The sequence below is a fragment of the Saprolegnia diclina genome (genome assembly GCF_000281045.1).
Source record: "Saprolegnia diclina VS20 unplaced genomic scaffold supercont1.118, whole genome shotgun sequence".
Lineage (NCBI taxonomy): Eukaryota > Oomycota > Saprolegniomycetes > Saprolegniales > Saprolegniaceae > Saprolegnia > Saprolegnia diclina.
Window position 1 is genome coordinate 28,514 of NW_008246185.1, and position 20,854 is coordinate 49,367.

The window sequence follows — 20,854 nt, forward strand, 5'->3', positions numbered from 1 at the left end:
GTCACCTCGATGCAACGCGCCACGCACCGAATCGCACCGCGTAATGCGACGGCATTTTCATTGATTGCGTAATCATTTCTCCAATATATCTTGAAGTTTGTATGCTTTTTGGCTCCAAGGAGGATCCAAGGCGGAGCCCAAATGAGGCACGAAAAAGCTTAACATTGGATAACGCTAAAAAATCCAAGATTGCAGAGGCCTGGTGATCGTCAACAATCAACGCCTTGCCACCACCACCAGCAGCGCAAGAACGAGCATGGTACCTGGCACTACACAGCAGATCATCGATTGGTCCTTCCATCTACTACAGAAGTCATTTAGCTTGCACATGTGTATACCATGTCTAATTAATTGTGCTTAAATGCACGAGTGGCAGGCTGGTCCTCGATTTTGATGCAGCGATCTCGAGAAGCTAGCGTTACGTCCTGGCACGAGTCGAGCGTGGCCAAGGCAGCGGCGCGCAAGAGGAACCGCATCGAAGCACGCCACGATCGCAGCCGAGACGAAAGTCGCACGTCCGAGCACCTCGAGCGCGCGATTCGTGGGCGCCACAACGAGCGGGCGTAGGCGAAGATGCGTCAATTGCTGCCCGCGCGCTCGCCGAAGGCGTCGCCCACGAGGCGCGCGCCAGAGGATGTTGCGGTGCGCACGATGCTGGGCAGCTTGTAGCCTCGTTGCAAGTCTAGCGAGCGAGCACGAGAGCGTCATCATCGCCGGCAGTCGCGTGCCCATGAGGCCGTCGATAGCATTGACAGGGTTCCGCCCTTGCGGTGACTCGGTCACTCGTCAGGCATGCTGCAACGGCGCCATGTTTGCCGACGCGGCGTGGAAGCGCCTCAACATGGCACGGCCATCGGACGTCAGTGCGGCGGGAAATGTGCAAGATGTCAAATGGCCGCTGGGGTGCTTACTGATGATTGGCTGAAATAGGACGCTTACGCGATATGGGTTGGCCGCTCAATAATAATTAATTTGGCCCTTGCGATTGGCTAAAATGCTGACATGGTGGATGGATCCGCGCCGCAGCCGCCAGTGAGGTCGATCGGTCGCCCAACCTGCGTTTTCAACAAAGTCGCTCATACTTGGCGAGGTGATAGAGGACACTCTAGAGAGCTCAAAACACCTCGTCACGTCGACGTGCGCAATGTCTAGCGCCCTCTACGGGTTCGCCACTAATGGTGGAATATGCCACATCTAGACACATACTACCATATTTAGTGCTTGACCAAGTTTCGTTCAATTCGAATGCACAGCTTTAAGTACGGCTTCGAGCATCGTCATCTACCTATTTCCTACTTTGATGCATTGAGAGAAATCGGGAGGCAGCTGCGTCGAGGCGCTAGGCGATGATGCTCTTCGGAACCGAACCAACTTGCGTCTGCGCAGCGACCGGACGCTGAGGCAATGCAGCCGATCCACCGGCCATGAGATTCCAATACATTGATCTCAACAGGTAGACATGCGCTACAGGTGCAGTGCGTGGCCATGACGCCGTCGTCTGTGACCAAGAGGCGCCATCACGACGCCATCTCGAGCCCTTCCTCTCTTCCGACAGTTTCCCATCTTCCCAGAGCTTCAAGAGACGATCGTCATGAAGCATTCGTGTACTACATGCTCGGTATACTCGATGAGTCGTCAACTACATGCATGTTGAACGAGGTCCACGGGAAATGTCATCACGCAGGTATGCATCGCGAGGGGCCATACCTCGACACTGCCCGCTGCCATCGGTTCCTCTGATCGTGGTAGCACAGACGTCGTGACACCAGGTCCTCTTCATGGCATGGGCGTGCTGCTGGAGAGCTGGCACTGAAGATGTACGAGCGGGGGTTTGAGCCGGAGGACACGGAGCTGCAGTCGGATCAGTTGCTCTGTCAAATGAGGTATCATTCGCATCGTCTTGGATCGCCTCGACCTCCATGACGAGGTAGGAAGCGCGTCCATGTACCTTCGAGCGCCTGGAGCGCTTCCTCCTTCGTCCGCAGGTCGGCCGCGGCCTCGGCAGTCGCCCGCGCCAGCGTCATCGTCTCCATCGCCGGCTTCCGATCAACTGAAAAATACGCGTGTTGGATTGGCCAAAATGTCGTGCTGTCCGGATAGTGTATTCGGATCAAATGCTTGCTTTGCTTTTTAACAGGTTGATTGTTATCTAATACGCGGTTTCACAAATGGAGTCGACGCTGCATGCCAGGACGCAGCGGGTCCTGGACGCTGCCCACGCCACGTACGCCTACGTGGCCTCGACGCGGCTCTACCATGCGCTTGTCGCGCTCGTGCAATGGCTCACGCCCGCCTGCCACGTCATCTTCGCCGTCGTCACGGGTACCAACATTGCGTCTCCCGAGGCGCAGCATGAGCGAGCGCTGGCCAAGGACAAGCTCCAGCACAACGACGTGTACCGCGATCGGCTGCTCGCGCTCGAGATTGACCAGCTTGTCGACATTGGTGATGCGCTGCGCATGACGAGCCGGCAGCGCGACCGCTTCTTCATGACCTTTCTCAAGCTCGACTGGACACGCCGGTCTGCGATCACAGTCAAGGACCTCTTTCTCTACTGTGGCCTTCGCCGCAGCCGATTCGCCGACGTCATCTTACCGCCGCCGCTGCGCAAACAGAGCTTCCGCCAGCTACCCAACCGGTTTGAGATTAGCCCGCTCTTGTGCGCGCTCTACTCGTTTTGCTCGCTGCCGCCGCCCGAGGTACACGATACCTCTTGCTGTTGCACTACTAGTACAGCGTGAGATTGATTCCTTGTCTAGCTGCTGGCGTTTATTGTCGCCACCGCCGAGACCGATACTGTCGTTCTCGACATTCTCAGCCAGGATGTCGAGTACCTGCAGCTAGTCCAGGTCGCCGACGCTGCCATCGCTCGGAACGAGTCGTACGGACCAGGCCTTCGCCTCCAAGCGCAGCTCGCGCGCCTCTTGCAGCTCGTGGTCGGCACGCTCAACCCGCACGAGACCAAGCTCGTGGCGGCCCTCCGTTCGCTCTACTCGACGACCGACGCCAGCGCCATCGACTTTGCTGCTGTCCATGGCATTCATCATGTCTGCGATTTCATCCAGCGGTTCCCAGGTAGAAAACACCATCTCTAGTCGCCTCGAAGCTAACAATTCTGCAGCGATCGTGTACCCTGCGTTCTGGGTGCAACGGACGCTCCGCCGGCGTATCCTCGGGCAGCACTTTTGGCATCGCATGGTCGACCACCGCCGCGACTGGATGCATAGCGGCCACCTCCAGATCTTTTTTAGCATGAGTGAGATTCTACAACTTGGCGCGCCGACGCCGCTGCAGCCAAAGCCAGAGACGCACAAGCACCGCCTGCCCAAACCGCTCTCCAAAGTCCTACCGTCGTCGTGGTTGGCAATCGCTTCACCTGCGTATGCTTGACGTGGTTGGAATAGGCTCCTGACCAAGCGTGAGGCGTCGTATCGTCCCGCAAAGGTCGAGGCGCCGCCGCCGCCGCTCGCAGAGATGCCGCTGGTCCAAGACACGGACGATGTGAATTCGACGCCGCGGTCCAATGAGCCGACAATGTACCTCGCCGACGACGAGCGGCTCCGGTACGAGATCGCTATGGCTATCGAAGGCTATGCAAATGCGGCCGACGCATGGCTCGTCACGGCACACAACCTCATGGCCGCCATCCATCTCAAGCAGATGGAGCTCGATGGCGAAGCGCGTATAGGACCGGAAGCGTTTGCAGCCGAGTACACGCGCCTCGTGAATGGACTTGCGACGCACTCGCTCTCTGAAATGGACAAGAACTCAGTGCGAAAGAGTGTCGTCAAGCAGTATGGCTACCAGTTTGCCGATTTCATTGCGGGGTTCGGGTTTCCTCAGACTACAACGACCAACGATGTCAAAGCCAAGAGCACCAAAACCAAGGGAGTAAAGACCAAGCCTACTGCGCCCATCGAGACGAGCTCTGCATGGGACAAGGTACACGCCTCTACAGTGTCAAGATTCGAACGCTTTCGACTTGGTATAGCTGTACGATCCGGCCGAGAAGCGGCATTTTTACCACAATGTGCACACGGGCGAGTCGGCGTGGGAGCTGCCGCGCGGTGCGACTCTGGCGCCGACGACCAAGCATGAAAAGAAGAAGAAGCGATGACATTAACATTGACTATTTAATTAATACGATTTTCGACTTTGCATTCTGTAGGGTTGGGGGTGGTGGCTATCGCAGCAAGGGATCTTTGGTGCTCTAAGTAGTTATAAAAGCCTGGACGCACTCAGGATGTCAACACCAATTTGTTGCAGAGATGGGTGCTTTTTAGCCCGTCTCCCTATATGTACTCGCAGCGTGCTGGTTCAAGTACCGTCGATACACATGGCAACGTGAGGACTCGCATTCTTACTCTATCGAATATATATAGAAAAACAAACCTACTAGGGCTGGGTCGCTCGCTGCGAAGCAAGCTGTGCTTGGACGTCTTTGGTGCGGTCCAGCAGCGTTGCCAGCATCGAGTGCATTTCATGCGGCGTCGCGTCTTGGCCCCGCCACGCCGGTGGGGCGACAAGAGCCGTCGGTGCCGGTGGGGCGACAAGAGCTGTCGGTGGCGGCGCCGAGACGATCACGCGCGGCGCTTGGTTAATGCGCGCTTCGAGCTGCTTGCGCACCATCGTCGCCATGCTCGTGAGGTACGCTTCGGCGATCATGGCCTTGTGCGGCTTGGTGTCAAAGACAAAGACGGTGCCGATGACATGTTGTCCATCAGCGACGATCGGCGCGGCAGCGTAAAACTGAATGTGCGTCTCGCTGGTCACGAGTGGGTTGTTTTGCACTCGAACGTCGGTGGTCGCGTCGAGAATCACGGTCGGCTGGAGGCTCATGATGGCGTGGCTGCAGAACGAGACGGCGCGCGGCAGCGCGTCGACGTGAATGCCTGTCACCGCCTTGTACCAGATGCGGTCGGCGTCGACAAAGCTCACGCCAGCGTACGGGCAGTTGTAGCCTTTGGCGAGGAGATCCGAAATCGCTTGGTACGCCCGCTCGGGCGGCGTGTCGAGAATCTGAAACTTGTGCAAGGCGGCCAGGCGCGCCGCTTCGTTCGTCGGTACCGGCGGCGGCGGCAGTGAGGCAATCGCGCTGCTGATACTGATGCTAGATGCGCTAATGTGCAGCATCCCGTCGCCGTCGTCCCAGGCCACGTCGCCTGACGTGCCGAGGTCGCTCGACGCATCCGAGACGCGCGGTCGGTCCGACTGCATGAGCATCGTCGCTTGTGAAGCCTTGGGTCCGCGATGGCGTTGCGACCGCTTGCCCGGTGCTGAGATGGCCATGGCGGCCAATGGACGCGGCACGGACGTCGCCGCGCTGCGGTGGTGCTCGGGGCGGTCGGTCGCATACCGCGCCCGGTTCTTGAGAATGCAGCCCGTGCAGATGCGAATCGAGCGCGGTGGGCCGCCCGCCGGCACCATGTTGACAAAGCCCGTGCACGCGGCGCAGACCACTTCGCCGCACTACACAGCGGGATGAGATGACGCGGACGAGGACGACGAGGAGTACCATGCGGCAGTGGTGGCGGCGGCGGAACGGCGTGAACTTGCGGTCGCAGGTGTAGCACGACGGGCGCGCGTCGTCGTCGACCCACTCGTCGCCGCGCTTGAGGTCCGTCCAGTGCACGGTGCCAAGCGGCTGGTCTGTGGGCATAATGGCAAATCGTGTAATCCGCAGCCGCCACATTGCACTTGCTACACGGTGCATTTGTATCGCATTTTTTTTAATTTTTTAGAATGAATATTATTATTTTGCTCCGAGCGTAGACAGGGCAGCACAGAGTGGGATTGCGGCGAGGCCACGTTGGTCGCCGCCGCCGGGCATTTTGTCGACAGCGCCACCAGCACGATGATGCTGGAGCGTCGTAGGCCTTGGTCGTCGGTACACGTGTTGCATCGAGCGGCGACGCCTCGTTGTTTGCCGTGGTGTTGTCTACGTATGGCTTCGCTGGTACTAATACGGTTACACTCGCGTCACCGACTGGATCTCTAGACCCATCGCCGTCGGTGGCGAGTATGCGCCAAGACAGTGCTTGTGCGTCGATCTGCGCGGTCTTTGCGCCGCTGCAATGAGACGGCGCTTCGTGTCTGGTGTCCAATGCCGACTGGTTTGGCTATATCTGCGTCTGGTTCGGCGACGAAGTAGGATTCACATTCTCAAGACGCCGCCACCTGTACTAGTACGAGAAGAATTTGCATCGCCTTCGCGCTCCTTGGTCGGAGATTGTTGATGCGTCACTCAAAGCACTCTAGTCGGTCCATCATCACGCGGCTTTCGCTGCCGACAGGCCGCCTTCATCAGGATGTGGTCGAGAGTGCTCGAGAGTACAACGATTGGATTCGACTGGTCGTCTAGCTGCCCGCTTCATACTAACATTAGTGTCGTCGAGGTCCGAGCCCCAAGATACCAAGGGCTACATCCCCATCACGGCACTATTCCACTGATATGTTTGCGGGTGAGAGGTCGATATAGTAATCGGCAGTACAATGTCGCCAAGAACCTCGATGGCTTGTGGTACGACCACTGGACTGTGGATTCTTTCAGGGGCTATCTCGTTCTTGACACTGGTGAGATGCACAAGTCGCATGGTCGTAGTTCTGCTCATTACTAGTATGTCCTTGTGAAAATGGGTTGTCGAGAGCAAGGTGACGACGACATGTCATTGGGCGAAACATCAAGGGCGCGCTGTCGTTGCGACCAGTGTCGAAGGCGGTTGCACTTGATAGAAACTTGATACAATGCTGGCCCGTGGCGGATTGGGAATCGGTACCGTTTACGCTGTTGACAAAAGTCACCGATACTTGCTCGAATATCCTTCAGCAGCAAAAGTATCGACTCACAAGACATTGTGAAGCTTCTGACAGTATTCTCCAACGCAAGAGTCGCGGCATCGGCCAGTTGCTCATGGTTGCAATGCAAAAGTGCAAAATAGACTAACACGCTGCGAAGATACAAGGACATTCCAGTAGTTATGGAAATTTGTACAACGCTATGTTGGCGCAACGCCATGCTACAGTAGGAGCGTACGCTGTGTCGATACATCGGCGCATTTGCGTGCTAGTATGCGTAAATATATTCATGGCATTTGCCATTTTTAATTTTTAGATATGGTATATGCCTCGAATAAGCATATCTTGGTCCAGCTGTCCATTGTCTAGCTTTTACAAAGAGGATTTCGTTGACGCTGGTCTCGCACAAGGGAATCCACGCGCAAGGCATATTCCCTTGGTCTCACACTGTGCGCGAATGTAGTCGGACTCGTTCTCAACGGCTTGAGCACAGGTATACACGAGTAGTCTGGCCGTTTGCTCATTTTTGCAGGACGATTTACCTGCAGAAGTTGAAATAGCTATATTTCCATCACATTACGAATACCTAAAGTCTCTGTGCAAGAGATGAGGTTGAAGTTGCACTGTACTACGGCTTGGTTACCGCCAGCGATCCGTCATCAAGTCACGATCGGCCGGGGTGCCCATCGCGCCGTTTATCCGGATGTTCTCGTCCCACAGCGCGCCACGTCATTTTTCGAACTCGTCTGGTCCGATGCCACTTCGGAATTCGATGGCGGCCGCAACGAGTAGCTTTGTCTCGGCGCTGGACGCCGAACGCCGGCGCGGCAGCGTCCCCGTCACGGCCATGACGCACTTCCTCGACGGCGGTGCGCGCGCAACCGAGCTCCATGACCGCGCCATGGGTCTTCTCGCTGGCATGGACGAGCCGACGCCAACGTCACTTACCGAGGCGCGGGCACAGACGCTCGCGCATGTCGACACGTTCTACGACCTCTTCCTCGAGCACGGCAGCATGGACCTTCTCATGCGCAAGGCCATGGTGCGCGCCTTCAGCCTCTACGACATGGGCTGGTACATCCGCAACGGCGTGCACTTTGGCCTCTTCCTCTCGGCGATTACGTCCCAAGGCAACAAGGACCAGCAAAACGAGTGGCTGCCCAAGGTGCTCATGCGTGAGATCTACGGCTGCTTTGCCATGACCGAGCTCGGCCACGGTACGACCGCCTCTGGTTGTGGCAGGCGTCACGCTGCGGTCCAGGCAGCGCCGTCGCCGCGCTCGAAACCACCGCGACCTTTGACCCTCGCACGCGCGAGTTCATCCTCGACACGCCGGTGCTCACAGCGACCAAATGGATGATTGGGTACGTTTCTTGTCGTAGCTGCCGCTCACAGCCATGTAGCGCGGCGGGCCACTCGGCGACGCACGCCGCGGTCTACGCGCAGCTCATCTTGAACGGCGTCAAGAAAGGCCTGCATGTCTTTGTCGTACCGGTGCGCAGCCTCGACCCGCCGCACGCGCCGCTGCCTGGCATCGTTCTTGGCGACTGCGGTGTCAAGATGGGCCTCAACGGTAGCATCGAATACGACGACGGCGCGTCATCAGACGTATTAGGCGTCGACAATGGCTGGATCCAGTTTCGTCGCGTCCGGGTCCCGTACGACCACTTTTTGTCGCGGTTCGCGTCCATCTCCAAGGACAACGAGTACATTGCGGTGCCGGCGACGACCGCCAAGCCGTCGACCGCGCTCATTGCTACACGGGGCGAGCTTGTCATGCTCTCGATCAACATGCTCAAGAAGGCGCTGACCATCAGCGTCCGGTACAGCGCCGTGCGCACCCAAGGCGTCGCGACGGGGGCGACGTCCGAGACCATCCTCCTCGACTACCCGAGTCACCAGCGACGGCTCCTGCCTCTGATTGCGACGGCGTATGCATACCACTTCCAGGCCACGTACATCGAGTCGCTCATCGAATCGATCGACCAAGGTATCAATGTATCAACCGGAAAAGCATAATACATCATGGCGTGTAGGGGGCGACGACAGTGCGCTGGCCGAGGTCCATGGCACAATGGCCGGTCTCAAGGCATTTTGCACGTGGGACACGCTGGCGGCCATCGAGACGTGCCGGCAGTGCTGTGGCGGCAACGGCTACTTGGGCGTGAGTGGGCTGGGCGCAATGGTCGCTGACTTCAGCGTCATGGTGACGTTCGAAGGCGACAACACTGTCATGGCCCAGCAGACAGGTGCATATGTCTGCCGCGCGATCGACGCCTACCGCCAAGGGCGCCCGAGTCTGGCCTACTTGACCACGTCGAAGTCGACGTCCTGGGTGCCAACGACCGTGCAAGACATGCAGACGGTGCCGGCGCTGCGCACGCTGCTCGACTTTTATGCGGCGACCAAGGCCCACCGCGTGTACGACCTCTGGCGCCATGGTACGCGGTTCGATCCTATGAAAAAGATCGAGTTTTCATTGTATGTATAGCTCGCACCACGTCGGACCGGTTTCCGTGCCAAGTCGAGTGGATGGACGTCGCGCGCGTTCACGTCTTCCATGCGGTGGCCACGCGGTTTTTGGACAATATTGTCCAGTTGACCGACACGGGTACGCCTTTCTACACACTAGGATTCGGAAGATGACGTGGCGTCGTATAGGCTCGTCGCTCGCTCCCGTGTTGACGCGCCTCGCGTCACTCTTTGTGCTCTGCAAAGTTGAGAAGAGCGGCGCGTTCTTCATGGCCGAAGGGTTTCTGTCGCCGACGCAATATGCAACCGTCCGCAGCGCTGTCGCAGAGCTGTGCAAGGCCCTGCGCCCGGACGCTGTGCAGCTTGTCGACGCGTTCAACTTGCACGATGTGGTCTTGCGCTCGGCGCTCGGCCGCTACGACGGCAACGTGTACCCGGCGATCCTCTCGCACCTTTGAAGTGCCCTTGCATATGACAGATTGAGCAATTTGGAAATTTTTACAAATTTTTCCACAGACTGGCTCCGGACGTCCTGCTTCATATACTGTAAGTAACATGAACTCTTGTTGCAGCGTCCACGGTGTCCTCTCTAACATATGTATGCTTTGCCGGCTTGGACGTGCAATGCTAACAAAAGGGTTAGGTTGGGGTTAGGTTAGTTGTTCCAAATGCTGCCCAGAAGGATACAAGGTGGTATGCCTTAAAAGACTCTAGTCAAGACTGCAGACAATATTGAATCAATGACACTTAGTTGTACAAGCCGCCACCCAGGGTCGCGAGAATCTCTTCGTTCATCTTGCGAAAAATCGGCAAGTCGTCGATTGGCTTCTTCGCGTGGCGCTTCCCCGGGCTTGCAATGCGGTTGGCTTGCGCGGCTTCGGCTTCGAGCCGGTCGTAGAGAGCCCGTCGAATCGCACACTTTATCTTTGTACGCTCGTCTGTCTCGATCGCGGCTTGGCGACTCGCTGCCTCGAACGCTTCGCGCTTGGCCGCGCGGAGTTCCTCTCGTCGGCGCTCCTACAAAAGCGCCATGATAGGGTCTCTGTTGATTGAAAAAAATAAAGTCGATGGCGTACGAGTGCGGCCGGGCTCTGGTGGCTTCGAATGTGCTTGACCAGCGCATACCCCGCGTCCGGCGTTGCCGTGTCTACACCATATCGTTCAAGAGCAACCTATGAACCTCGGCGCTACCTCCCATGAGCAAGCAGCGCAAGCTCGGGCAGCTCGGACCTCGCACCATCTACATCGAGGGATCGAATCGACAGTGTCCATGGCAATGCGTACTTGGTTGAGGTGAGCGATTGTCGTTCCTTGCAGCGGTAAATTGCGGCTGACGTTGAGATGCAGAAGCGACGGGCAACACGACGCTTCGATCGCATCGATGAGCCGGTCCAGCGTCGCCGAGTCCACATCGTTGTCTAGACCGTCATAGTATCAACAGTCATCATATTTTGTGAAGACCGTACAGCTCAAGTCCAAGTGCCGCAGCTGCTGTGCGGTTGTCGACTGAAAGAACGATGCGAAGCGAATGATCCCTGTGCTTTTCGGTGCATTTCCTAGTCCTGTGGTGCATTTTGTCTATGGCACTCTCTCTTCTTACCACTCAAGTCGATGTAGCGCAGGGCGGGGCACCAACGGCCGCGTCGAAACGTTTGAGCCATCGCGTTGAATTCTTGCATCGCCAAGTGCGTGTCTAGTCAAAGATCGTAGATATATTTCCGAAAAATGTACAAAATAACGCAAATATACACGACACAATCAGCGTTTCGAGCGAGCGCAACGCCGACGCGGTCATGGCTGTCCACAGCGCCGTCATACCCGCCCCAATGACGTTGCCTAGCGACCTCGAGGTGAAATGAAAACTGCTGCGATGTGTTTGTACCCGAGATGTTGAGATATGTTAGCGTTTGCCCTGGCATGGCCTCGTAGCGCTGTGCACTCTGAATATAAAACCATTTTCCAGCAAACGCCTGTGTCAGCAGCGGAAAGCTCTCGGTCGTCAGTTGTGTTCCTACAGTAGTCGAGGTAGACGAATGCCACTCTGCATGGACGCCGTACGCGCGAGGTTGAGGTGCCGGAGACGCGGGATGCGCTCCAGTACCAAGCATTTGGCCAGCGCCGCAACACTGTCTTTGCAGAAGAAATTGCCTACACCCAGAGTTTAGAGTAATTTTTACAGCAAAAACACACCGCTGACGTCGAGCGTCGTTAAATGCATGCAGTCGACGGACGAGAGCGCGCGAAAGAGGACGAGCATCCCCGCAACGTTATAGCTAGTACCTAGACAAATGTATTTATGCTTTGATTGTTCGAGTTGGAGTGTACCGCTGCAGTTGAATTCAACGAGGTGGGCAAACACACTACGAGGCGAGGTGCAGTAGACGCCAAGCGCATCCCACGCGTCAATGCTCAAGTCGTTGGCTGAAATATCCAGCGCTTCAAGCGCAGGAAGGTGTTCGAGGCAGGTGAGGACCTCGGGAAAGCTCGCACTTGTGAGCGTTGTATCTGTCGTTCTATGTCAAGTTACGTTGGACACGATCAAGGTCGTACTGCGGAGAGTCCAGGATGTCAGCCCAGTTACATGTTCTCGAACAAACCACGGCGAGAGTCGCACCACGTTCAGGTGTTCGAGTGCATTGTCTATCGAACGATTGTCCATCCAATTTGTTGGATAGTATCCGACAACACTACCCGAGAGATCCAAGTGACGCAAGCGGTCGCTCGGTCGCTGAAAAAGATGGGCAAACAACGCTGCGTACCCAGGAAGCGTCCAATCACAACCTAAACGATTTTGAGCGGCGTAGTTGAAATGACGATATTGTACCTTGAAGTGACAAACTCTCCAGTTGAGCCCACAGTTGCGCTTGGTCCAGTGCCTCGAGCAGCTGCGTGCACAAATGAAGTGGCGATTCGACGAAGTCGACGTGGCCGAGGTGAAAATGGGTCACTTTGGGGAAGCAGCCGTGCGCGAGTGCATATAAAAACACTTGGACTTGTGGCGAAGTCATGTAGTCTATCCATATAGAGGTGATGTCCTTCTAGTTGTCATGGAGGAATATGACAATATTGTACTCAATGAAATGGTCGTGGTGCGAGCATAACGGTGCCGTACGAGCCAGAACGCCTTGCTCTCAATGTCGTAGCCACGCACAAAGGCATGACCTTGGTGCTGCCCCCACAACCGCAGGTCCATCGAACCCACGATTCCGAGAAAGCGCCGACACACCAGCGTCAAATTCAACCGGTCCTTGAGGTTGAGATACGAGAGCACGTGCTTTGGGATGTCGACATCGGTGGCGATTCGATTCCGGGAAAGTAAGTGATCGCGAAGGAGCGTCTGGTAGAGAAAATACCTGCAGCATCATGAGCAAAAAATGCAATACAAAAATATACCGTGTCGGGATCGAAGTCCGGTACGATGCGAGAAGAAGTGGTGTCTGCAGCACGTCCAGTACAAAATCTTGGAGCGTCATCGACACTTCGGCCAACCGCCCAAGCGACGGGAACGGAAGGTAGCTGCAGACGTGCTGAAGATGCGACTTGTGCTTGGCACTCGCAAAGAGCAGTGCGATGGGCCGGTCGGGCGGCGGGGGCACGCCCCCTTTGGCGACGGCGCCCTTCTTGGGACTGCGCTTGAGCGGGTTGAGGTTACCAAGACTAAACTTGGGCGTTGTAAAATTGCCAAAGCCAAAGCCTTTTTTCTTCGTCGGACTCTTCTCGTCGCTTGGCGCGGTGGACCTCTCGGGCGATTTGTTAAAGAACGAACCGACGCGGAACGAGCTCGTGCTACGAAGTGGCGACTCACTTGTGCTAGCATCACCGCCAACGTCGCGGCCTTCGGCTTGGCTCACTTGGCTCTCACCCCGGCCTTTGCTGGGAGACAAGAGCCGTCGCATCTTTCTTTCGGTTTCAGCAACGCGCGGGGTTTCCTGTGATCGAGTTCCTGCTTGCTCTTTGAAGCATATCTCAACAAGTTGATTAACTCGAATCGACGTCATATCTTTCTATCCTCAACAAGTTGGACAATACAATTTGTCGATGACGTAGCCTTCAGAGACTTCAACTCGACACGCAGACGACGTTCGAAGCAAGCGTTGCGCAAGTCCACAGAGAGGAACTCCGCGACTACGAAGAGCCGGCGCCCGGAATCGGAAGCGTCTGGTCAACAGCTGCCTCGACAACTGCAGTCCGAGCACCCGGAAGCACACGGGTAGCAGGTTGACTGCGCGGCTTGGTTTTCGAACGCCAGCACCAGCACAAACAGCCACCAACACAAAGCACGAGACACCCGCCAGCGCCTGCACCAATCAGAACAGCCATCGGGATACTACTGCTCGGCGCCGCTGCCGTTGTTGTCGTTGGCGTTGTTGTCGGTGTCGGCGCCGGCGTCGTGGGCACAGCCGTTGTCGGCGATGCAACGGACAAGGCGCCAACTTGGTTGCTGTTGGCAATCACTTGGTTTCGAACGAGACTAGCGCTGATGAGGGACGGTTGGTTCTGAATCGTTTGCATCGAGCTGGTCGGTGCTGCGACCGTGAAGACAACCGCGACGCTGGCTGTACTCAGTTGGCGAGCCCGCTGTCGGCTAGTTACGTTAGTGACACTTGTGATGACGACGTCTGTGGCCCCGATCGACGTTCCTTGCTGCGCAAACGTCTCGACGACCGAAAGGACAAACGCAGACCTGGCCGTCGGGCTAAAGTCACTAGCTGCGAGTCCTGAGAGCACCAACGACGCCTGGGCGGGGGGCACCGCCACTGCCGGCGCGGTCGCCGCGCACGTCGCGCCCGTGAAACCCGTCACACAAGCGCCACACATGGAGAGACTGCCGGTCGTCGAGTTGCAAGCGACAGCAGTTGCTGCTGCACAGTTGCTGCTCGGTGTGCATTTGTTCTCACAGCGGACACCCCAGAAACCCACGATGCAGCGCGGACACGTCTCGATGGTTCCATCGTCGGCAGTGCACGCTGCCGTGTAGCACGCGGATGGCACCGAGCACATGGTTTGGCAAAGCGAACCCCAATAGCCCGCGACACAGCTGGAGCAGGCGCCCACGCTGCCACCGAGACTGCTGCAGGACGAGACAACTTGACAATTGGACGCCACACAAGGCGTCGCGCACGCTTGGCCCCAGTACCCGGCTGGACACAAGGCACCCACTGTGAAGTACGTCGCGTTATAGATGGTATTTCGAAACGTCGTCACCATTTCCCGCGTCGCGAGGGCATTATTGAAGCTCTCGGAGGTCGGGTAAACGTTTGAGACACTCGATGGCACCATGGCGGTGATCCAGACCGTGCCCGTCGCGGGGTTGATGCTCTGTATCGCAAGCACGGACGCAATCAGATCTGGGAGTCCGAGTGCGACGCCGAGGTATTTCAAAAGCGCGGCCTTGGAATTGACACTCACCGCCAGCGTCTGTGCATTGCCAACGTCGATCGCAATCGCAATCGTTGCCGAGTACGGAGGGTTGTAACAGTAGCTGAGCATGCTGTGCCGTTCAGCAAGCGACGAATAAGATAGAAGCTTCGAGTACTCCCAATACAGTTCGATGTGCGGTTGAATGTGGGCCTTGTTGATGCCAACGTACACGAGAATCTCGAGCAAATGCGGAGTCATGCAGTTGCCATAGACGTATTTGCTCGATGGGTCAATCGCTGGCGTGGACAGCGCCGGTAAGACGCCAGCCTTGACGTTCAACTCGAGATAGAACGTGAGGTCGACGGTCGCGCCAAAATTGACGGCCGGGGCCACGACGACGGTCATGTCAATGGTCGGTGTGGTCTCGGCGAGAAATTTGAAGACGACGTAGTCACCTGCTTTGGGCTGCTGGACCTCGTACGTCACGACTTTGGTCACCTCCGTCGTCACCGTGTCGGACGCCGACGAGTCAAAGTCCATCGTCGCCCAGAGACTCGACATGGAGACGGACTTGGAGATCACAAACGGGTTCGCCGACGTCTGCATCGTGGCTGTGAACGCCTCGTCGACCGAGAGCGTAAAATTGACGAGGATCGGGACGCCAATAAACGCGAGCGGCACAGCCGTGGACGTGGAGAAGATCCGCTTAGACCACGTCTTCGAGACGCCGTCTGGGGCGTACAGCGAGATGCCCATGCTAGTGTAGCTCGCAGCGGTCACCGACGTTTTGCCCGTGGCCCACGGCGAAAATCCATATGCTAGCCCATAATCGTACGTGAATTCGGCTTCATTGATCGCAAACCAAAAACCGCAGTTGGCACAACCGACACGAACGCAGCCCGACCCCGGTTGCGCGGTGAGGTAGTTGCCACTGCCGCAGCCCGCCGAGCGGTAGAGTTCAATGTCGGGGTCGGCAAAAACTTGGCCGTCGGTGGCAATGTTGTAGGTTAAATTCACACTCGACGTCGCCCCGGGCGCGGGGAGGCAGTCGTAGATGTAGCCGCACGCCTTGGTCTTCCCGCTCGAGTATGTATACATCTTGTACTGAGTGCCGGGGCAATTGTAGTTGACGGAGATGTCCGATGCGTACTTGAAGCACTGACTAGCGTCCAACGATTAGGCGCGACACGATGTCGTACAAGAGGACGCCGGGACGTAGCGATCGTAAAAGCCATACGTGTCAAGGCGCCGATTGGTTGCAGAGGGAGAAGTTGATGCCATCACGTTGCCCAAGTCGTTGGACTTGAAGCGAATCGACGTTGTCGCAAACGTCTCGTTCAAGCTCGCTTGCGACGCCCAGAGGTGGACGATATTGGCATATGGGCTCACCATGATCTCAGCGACAAGTAGTTGCGCAATGTGCAACAACGTGTCGTTCTCGTCCTTGCAGCCCCACGTCGCGGATGCGATGAGCACTTGGCCAACCGCGTACGGCAACAAGTTGCTCTTGTTTGCGACGTGGAGGTCCATGGCTTTGCCACCTACGGCGTAGGCACAGCCGTCCATCGAGAGCGCGTTCGGGTCGGCGTCGAGACTCCACGCTCGTGGGCTCATCGAGTAGTTGTACGAGATCTGCGTGCGCGCAATGCCCTTCTCGTCAATGGTATCGATGCCTGCCGGCAGCACAAGGACCGATCCAGTGAAGAACTGGTCGGTCGACCAGTTGGTTTGCGTCAAATCGAGCGAGTCGGAGATCGCCGTGAGTGCGTCCGGGAGGTTGTCGTGGACCTCGATCAGTGTCTCTGGCGGCATCTCGTGAGCCCAATCGGTCGTGTTGAGCTCTTCCTGAAGAACACGTAAACTGGCGCTTGCGACAAGCGAGCAGCAGAGCGCGAGGACTGCCGCGCGCATTTCTTGGAGCGACGTTGGTTGGCAAGCAGAAAAAGATACACTGCGCCAGAGGTCTAACCGTGGGGCGTCGGTTTTGTGCCTTGTGCGACAGGCGTTTCCGACGACCGGTCGGCGTCGTGTATAAAACCAATGGCGCGTATTGTGCTCCTGTTCGACGAGTACCGCACGAATCACGGACTGCTAGGTCGACGGGAAGGCTCATTTCAAAGGGTTAGTAAGACGTGCTATTGACACGACATCATCGTCTGGACGTTGGCAGCGTTGCTCGAGTAAAGTGTGATTGAAAACGTACCAGCACTCGCTTCGTTTTCAACACAATCGACACCCGATTCGTTTTAATTAAGCAGAATCGACGGCCCTTGGAATGATCCCAAAGATAGTTATTGGCACACATGATTGGCTCGACCTTTTGCGATGGACAGGCGGCACGCGCCTTGTTCTGGGGAAGGAGGTGTTGGGCATAGTTGCGTTGGAGCTCACCAGTTGGGGCGGGGTTGAGGTTGTACCACCATAAGACATAGCCTTGGACCCACAGATCCATGGACTTGAAAACCTCCGCCCAATTCCCGCGCACTGAAAGATACACTCGTTTTCGCGCCACAAAGGGTTGCTGAAATTGATTGGCTGCATCGTGCCGCCGCTACTCTGTGATTGGGCAAACCGAAAGGGCACGGTGACATTGCCGTTGGGCCTGGAATCTTGGCGGTTTCATTCATTGAAACTGTCAAGTCGAAGACAAACCAGTTGGCGTGGGACTCTGCACTTTGGGCTGCGATGGTGCCCGGTCATCGTCCTTGTAATGAACTTGCTATCGAGCTGCTATGTCTCCTTATGTGACCAGACAAAGCGGCGGACAAACACTAAAGGCTACGAAATGGTTCGCGATTTCTTGGAGGATATTGTGGTACTTCCAGAAGGAAGTTGAGTTTTTGCCGTCCGGAGAGACGCGAAGAGTCGACAGTAGGCTAGATACTCATTTTGCATTAATTATAGCCTTGTGGATCCCAAGTGACTCCCCAAAGGGTTCCGATGCCCTCTCCGTCCAAGTACGTTCTCTTATTCCTGGAAGACTTTGCCGGCGACGCGGCCTCAATGCCGTTGTACGGTCGCGTTCACGCCGTTCGCCAGAATGCGGTTGCGGTCGAGCTGGTCGACGTGCCGACGTCGCTCGCCGCCAAGTGGTGTCGGTCGAGAAGCCCGAAGCTCGATGCGTGTCGCGCCGAAGCTACGCACTTCATGACCGGTCGACTCCTCCGTTATTCCGTTCGTTGCGTCTACCACTGCTCGTGTGACCGGCCAAGTCGTCGACCACAACCCGCCTCTCTTGCCTTTTTTTGCGCCCGGCAGGATACATCCTTTTTTCGATCCTTTTTGACGATTCATCCAGGCTCTCTCGGATCGAAGTTAGATACATCCGTCATAGAAGTCGCATTGACTAATTGAGCGACTGATCCATGGCGTCCGTCTGTGATTCACCCTTGGTACGACGTCGGCGCTCGACGATGCGTGCAACGTGGGTGTAGGGCGCTGAGCTGTTTGCTGCTGCGTCCGATGGTCGCCTCGACGACGTCCAGCGCCTGCTCAAGGAAGGTGCCGACGTCTACTATACCGAGGTGCGATCGACACGCTCAATGGCACATCGACTTGTCCTATGGCGTAGGATGAAGCGACGCCGCTGCAAATTGCTGCTGACTACGGCCATGACACCATCGTCAAGGCGCTCCTCGCCGCCAACGTCGCTGTGGATCACGCTACGAGCGTATGTTCCCTCAATTTGCGCTCTTGAATGTAGGCTCACATGTCATTGATGCTGTAGGATGGAGAGACGCCACTGTTTATTGCTGCTCAGAGTGGGCACGACGCCATCGTCAAGACGCTCCTCGCCGCCAACGCTGCTGTCAATCAAGCTGCGGACGTACGTTCTCTTCTTTTGCGCTCTTGAATGTTGGCTCACATGTCAATGATGATGAAGAGAGGAGCGACGCCGCTGCATATTGCTGCTGACTACGGCCATGACACCGTCGTCAAGACGCTCCTCGCCGCCAACGCCGCTGTGGATCAAGCGATGAACGTACGTTGTCTTCTTTTGCGCTCTTGAATGTTGGCTCACAAGTTGATGATGATGCAGGATGGAACGACGCCGCTGATGATTGCTGCTCTGAGCGGCCATGACACCGTCGTCAAGACGCTCCTCGCCGCCAACGCCGCTGTGGATCAAGCGATGAACGTACGTTCTCATCTTTTGCGCTCTTGAATGTTGGCTCACAAGTTGATGATGATGCAGGATGGAACGACGCCGCTGATGATTGCTGCTCTGAGCGGCCATGACACCGTCGTCAAGACGCTCCTCGCCGCCAACGCCGCTGTGGATCAAGCGATGAACGTACGTTCTCATCTTTTGCGCTCTTGAATGTTGGCTCACAAGTTGATGATGATGCAGGATGGAACGACGCCGCTGATGATTGCTGCTCTGAGCGGCCATGACACCGTCGTCAAGACGCTCCTCGCCGCCAACGCCGCTGTGGATCAAGCGATGAACGTACGTTCTCATCTTTTGCGCTCTTGAATGTTGGCTCACAAGTTGATGATGATGCAGGATGGAACGACGCCGCTGATGATTGCTGCTCTGAGCGGCCATGACACCGTCGTCAAGACGCTCCTCGGCGCCAACGCTGCTGTCAATCAAGCTATGAACGTACGTTCTCTGCTTTTGACGGTTGCGCTCTTAAATCTCAAATGTCGATAATGCTGTAGAATGGAGGGACATCATTGTTTATTGCTGCTCTCAATGGCCATGACACTGTCGTCAAGACCCTCCTCGCCGCCAATGCTGCCGTAGATCAAGCTTTGAACGTACGTTCTCTTCTTTTGCGCTCGTGAATGTTGGCTCATATGCCATTGATGATGAAGAGCGGAGCGACGCCGCTGATGGTTGCTGCTCAGAACGACCATGACACTGTCGTCAAGACGCTCCTCGCCGCCAACGCTGCTGTCAATCAAGCTATGAACGTACGTTCTCTTCTTTTGCGCTCTTGAATGTTGGCTCACATGTCGATAATGTTGTAGGATGGAGCGACGCCGCTGATGATTGCTGCTCTAAACGGCCATGACACCGTCGTCAAGACGCTCCTCGGCGCCAACGCTGCTGTGGATCAAGCTAGAAACGTACGTTCTCTGCTTTTGCTTCTTGCGCTCTCAAATTTTTTGGCTCACATGTTGTTGATGATAATTTAGGATGGAGCGACGTCGCTGCTCCTAGCTGCGTATCAAGGACATGACGTCATTGTCAAGACGCTCCTTTGCGCCGACGCAGCTGTGGATCAAACAGCAAAGGTGCGTGTTCACCTCTACTACAAGGTACAAACTCGTCTCGTATGTAGGACGGGGACACGCCACTTTGTGCGGCGTCGCGCTTTGGCTATGCCACAGCGGTGCAAATTCTCCTGGACGCCGGGGCCGATGTCGACAAGCGCGTGCGTACAAGCTTCAACGACCGCGATATCCTGCTCTTGGTATTGCAATAGCGTGCACTTCTACATGCGTCACGAGCTTGACCTAGGACGGGACGACCTCTCTCTTGGCGGCGGCTCTGCGTGGGCATGAAGTGGTTTGCCGCGTGCTGCTCCGTGCCAACGCAAATGTTCACGCGGCGGACAGCGTACAACCTACTCGGTCCGCTGCATGTCTCAGTGATACCCCGATGTGTAGAGTGGCCAAACCGCACGCATTGCTGCAGAGCGCGGTGGGCACGAGTCGGTCGTGCGACTCTTGCTCGATGCTGGCGCCAGCCTCGAGGATGATGAGCAATAGGTTGCTCAACTTCTGCTTCCTTTACACTGGAAACGTGCCTCGGTTCGTGCGCAAACCGTGCTCGTAAACAAAGAATTTTGTGCTTTCCCCATTTTGACTTCGGCCGATGCGCTGTACCAACGAAAATGAATTGGCTGCTGGCCCTGCCGAGACGCCGGACGCACTCGTAGCATTTGTAAGTGGGTGCACACAACGTCGTGCAGTCGTCCGGTGGGACGTGGTATCGTGTCAAGGCGCCGACCGCGCTCCGTGGCGCTATCGATACCGTTGCGTGGCCCAGACCGTTGGACTTGAACCGAATCGGCGTGGTCGCCAACATTTCGCAAGCTAGCTCAAAGATGGACAACATTGGCGCGCGCGTTGACGACCATCTCGCCGGCTACAAGCAGGTGGGCTTCCTCCTGCGCTCGTGAGGCATGACCGGTGCGTCAAGCTGAGGGTGCTTGGTCGTGGCTCGGGATTGTGCGAGCACACCGATGCCTCCAAGCGTGGCGCCGTCGGAGCC

General features: G+C 56.6%; 7 protein-coding genes across 8 annotated transcripts; 3 read left to right on the plus strand and 4 right to left on the minus strand.

Moving 5' to 3' along the window:
* Positions 1-1,617: 1,617 nt before the first annotated feature.
* On the minus strand, positions 1,618-2,033 carry SDRG_16195 (hypothetical protein; the record flags this gene model as incomplete). Its single annotated transcript, XM_008622395.1, has 3 exons — positions 1,618-1,639; positions 1,708-1,871; positions 1,949-2,033. 2 exons carry the CDS (start codon positions 2,031-2,033, stop codon positions 1,777-1,779), a joined length of 180 nt encoding a protein of 59 aa, XP_008620617.1. The 3' UTR covers positions 1,618-1,639; positions 1,708-1,776.
* A 135-nt stretch (positions 2,034-2,168) lies between these two features.
* Positions 2,169-4,152, plus strand: SDRG_16196 (hypothetical protein; the record flags this gene model as incomplete). The annotated part of the gene is made up of 5 exons (XM_008622396.1): positions 2,169-2,699; positions 2,760-3,075; positions 3,122-3,359; positions 3,405-3,942; positions 3,992-4,152. 5 exons carry the CDS (start codon positions 2,169-2,171, stop codon positions 4,115-4,117), a joined length of 1,749 nt encoding a protein of 582 aa, XP_008620618.1. The 3' UTR covers positions 4,118-4,152.
* Positions 4,153-4,310: 158 nt separating this feature from the next.
* Positions 4,311-5,683, minus strand: SDRG_16197 (hypothetical protein). Its single transcript, XM_008622397.1, has 2 exons — positions 5,516-5,683; positions 4,311-5,469 (listed from the first exon to the last, which is right to left on the minus strand). Exons 1-2 carry the CDS (start codon positions 5,657-5,659, stop codon positions 4,396-4,398), a joined length of 1,218 nt encoding a protein of 405 aa, XP_008620619.1. The 5' UTR covers positions 5,660-5,683; the 3' UTR covers positions 4,311-4,395.
* A 1,861-nt stretch (positions 5,684-7,544) lies between these two features.
* SDRG_16198 (hypothetical protein) lies at positions 7,545-9,855 on the plus strand. The gene is made up of 7 exons (XM_008622398.1): positions 7,545-8,012; positions 8,057-8,159; positions 8,199-8,368; positions 8,411-8,785; positions 8,832-9,236; positions 9,287-9,406; positions 9,457-9,855. The coding sequence occupies exons 1-7, from the start codon at positions 7,550-7,552 to the stop codon at positions 9,723-9,725; spliced, it is 1,905 nt and encodes a 634-aa protein (XP_008620620.1). The 5' UTR covers positions 7,545-7,549; the 3' UTR covers positions 9,726-9,855.
* Positions 9,856-9,994: 139 nt separating this feature from the next.
* Positions 9,995-13,211, minus strand: SDRG_16199 (hypothetical protein). The gene is made up of 16 exons (XM_008622399.1): positions 12,661-13,211; positions 12,340-12,620; positions 12,092-12,280; positions 11,959-12,048; positions 11,818-11,907; positions 11,593-11,772; positions 11,458-11,547; positions 11,326-11,415; positions 11,150-11,278; positions 11,017-11,103; positions 10,868-10,960; positions 10,734-10,823; positions 10,552-10,685; positions 10,459-10,507; positions 10,344-10,414; positions 9,995-10,284 (listed from the first exon to the last, which is right to left on the minus strand). The coding sequence occupies exons 1-16, from the start codon at positions 13,161-13,163 to the stop codon at positions 10,015-10,017; spliced, it is 2,436 nt and encodes an 811-aa protein (XP_008620621.1). The 5' UTR covers positions 13,164-13,211; the 3' UTR covers positions 9,995-10,014.
* Positions 13,212-13,594: 383 nt separating this feature from the next.
* Positions 13,595-16,539, minus strand: SDRG_16200 (hypothetical protein; the record flags this gene model as incomplete). The annotated part of the gene is made up of 3 exons (XM_008622400.1): positions 13,595-13,708; positions 13,861-15,790; positions 15,836-16,539. The coding sequence occupies 3 exons, from the start codon at positions 16,537-16,539 to the stop codon at positions 13,595-13,597; spliced, it is 2,748 nt and encodes a 915-aa protein (XP_008620622.1).
* Positions 16,540-17,945: 1,406 nt separating this feature from the next.
* SDRG_16201 lies at positions 17,946-20,439 on the plus strand (the record flags this gene model as incomplete). 2 transcript variants are annotated; one of them, XM_008622402.1, is made up of 16 exons in its annotated part: positions 17,994-18,020; positions 18,063-18,152; positions 18,200-18,298; positions 18,356-18,454; positions 18,512-18,610; positions 18,668-18,766; positions 18,824-18,922; positions 18,980-19,078; positions 19,136-19,234; positions 19,294-19,392; positions 19,450-19,548; positions 19,606-19,704; positions 19,774-19,872; positions 19,920-20,051; positions 20,099-20,197; positions 20,248-20,349. In XM_008622402.1, the coding sequence occupies exons 1-16, from the start codon at positions 17,994-17,996 to the stop codon at positions 20,347-20,349; spliced, it is 1,539 nt and encodes a 512-aa protein (XP_008620624.1). The 2 variants fall into 2 exon arrangements, with proteins under 2 accessions (XP_008620623.1, XP_008620624.1); XM_008622401.1 differs by lacking the exons at positions 18,668-18,766; positions 18,824-18,922; positions 18,980-19,078 and having other exon boundaries at positions 17,946-18,020; positions 20,248-20,439.
* Positions 20,440-20,854: the final 415 nt, after the last annotated feature.

Coding starts and splice junctions, on each gene's coding strand:
- SDRG_16197 (XM_008622397.1), bottom strand. CDS start 5,659: ATGCCCACAGACCAGCCGCTTGGCACCGTGCACTGGACGGACCTCAAG. Junction 5,470..5,515: donor GCCGCCACCACTGCCGCATG/GTACTCCTCGTC, acceptor CCCGCTGTGTAG/TGCGGCGAAGTGGTCTGCGC.
- SDRG_16199 (XM_008622399.1), bottom strand. CDS start 13,163: ATGCGACGGCTCTTGTCTCCCAGCAAAGGCCGGGGTGAGAGCCAAGTG. Junction 11,279..11,325: donor CCGGCACCTCAACCTCGCGC/GTACGGCGTCCA, acceptor CGACTACTGTAG/GAACACAACTGACGACCGAG. Junction 10,508..10,551: donor CAATCGCTCACCTCAACCAA/GTACGCATTGCC, acceptor CCCTCGATGTAG/ATGGTGCGAGGTCCGAGCTG.
- SDRG_16198 (XM_008622398.1), top strand. CDS start 7,550: ATGCCACTTCGGAATTCGATGGCGGCCGCAACGAGTAGCTTTGTCTCG. Junction 8,786..8,831: donor CATCGAATCGATCGACCAAG/GTATCAATGTAT, acceptor CATGGCGTGTAG/GGGGCGACGACAGTGCGCTG. Junction 9,237..9,286: donor GTACGACCTCTGGCGCCATG/GTACGCGGTTCG, acceptor TTGTATGTATAG/CTCGCACCACGTCGGACCGG.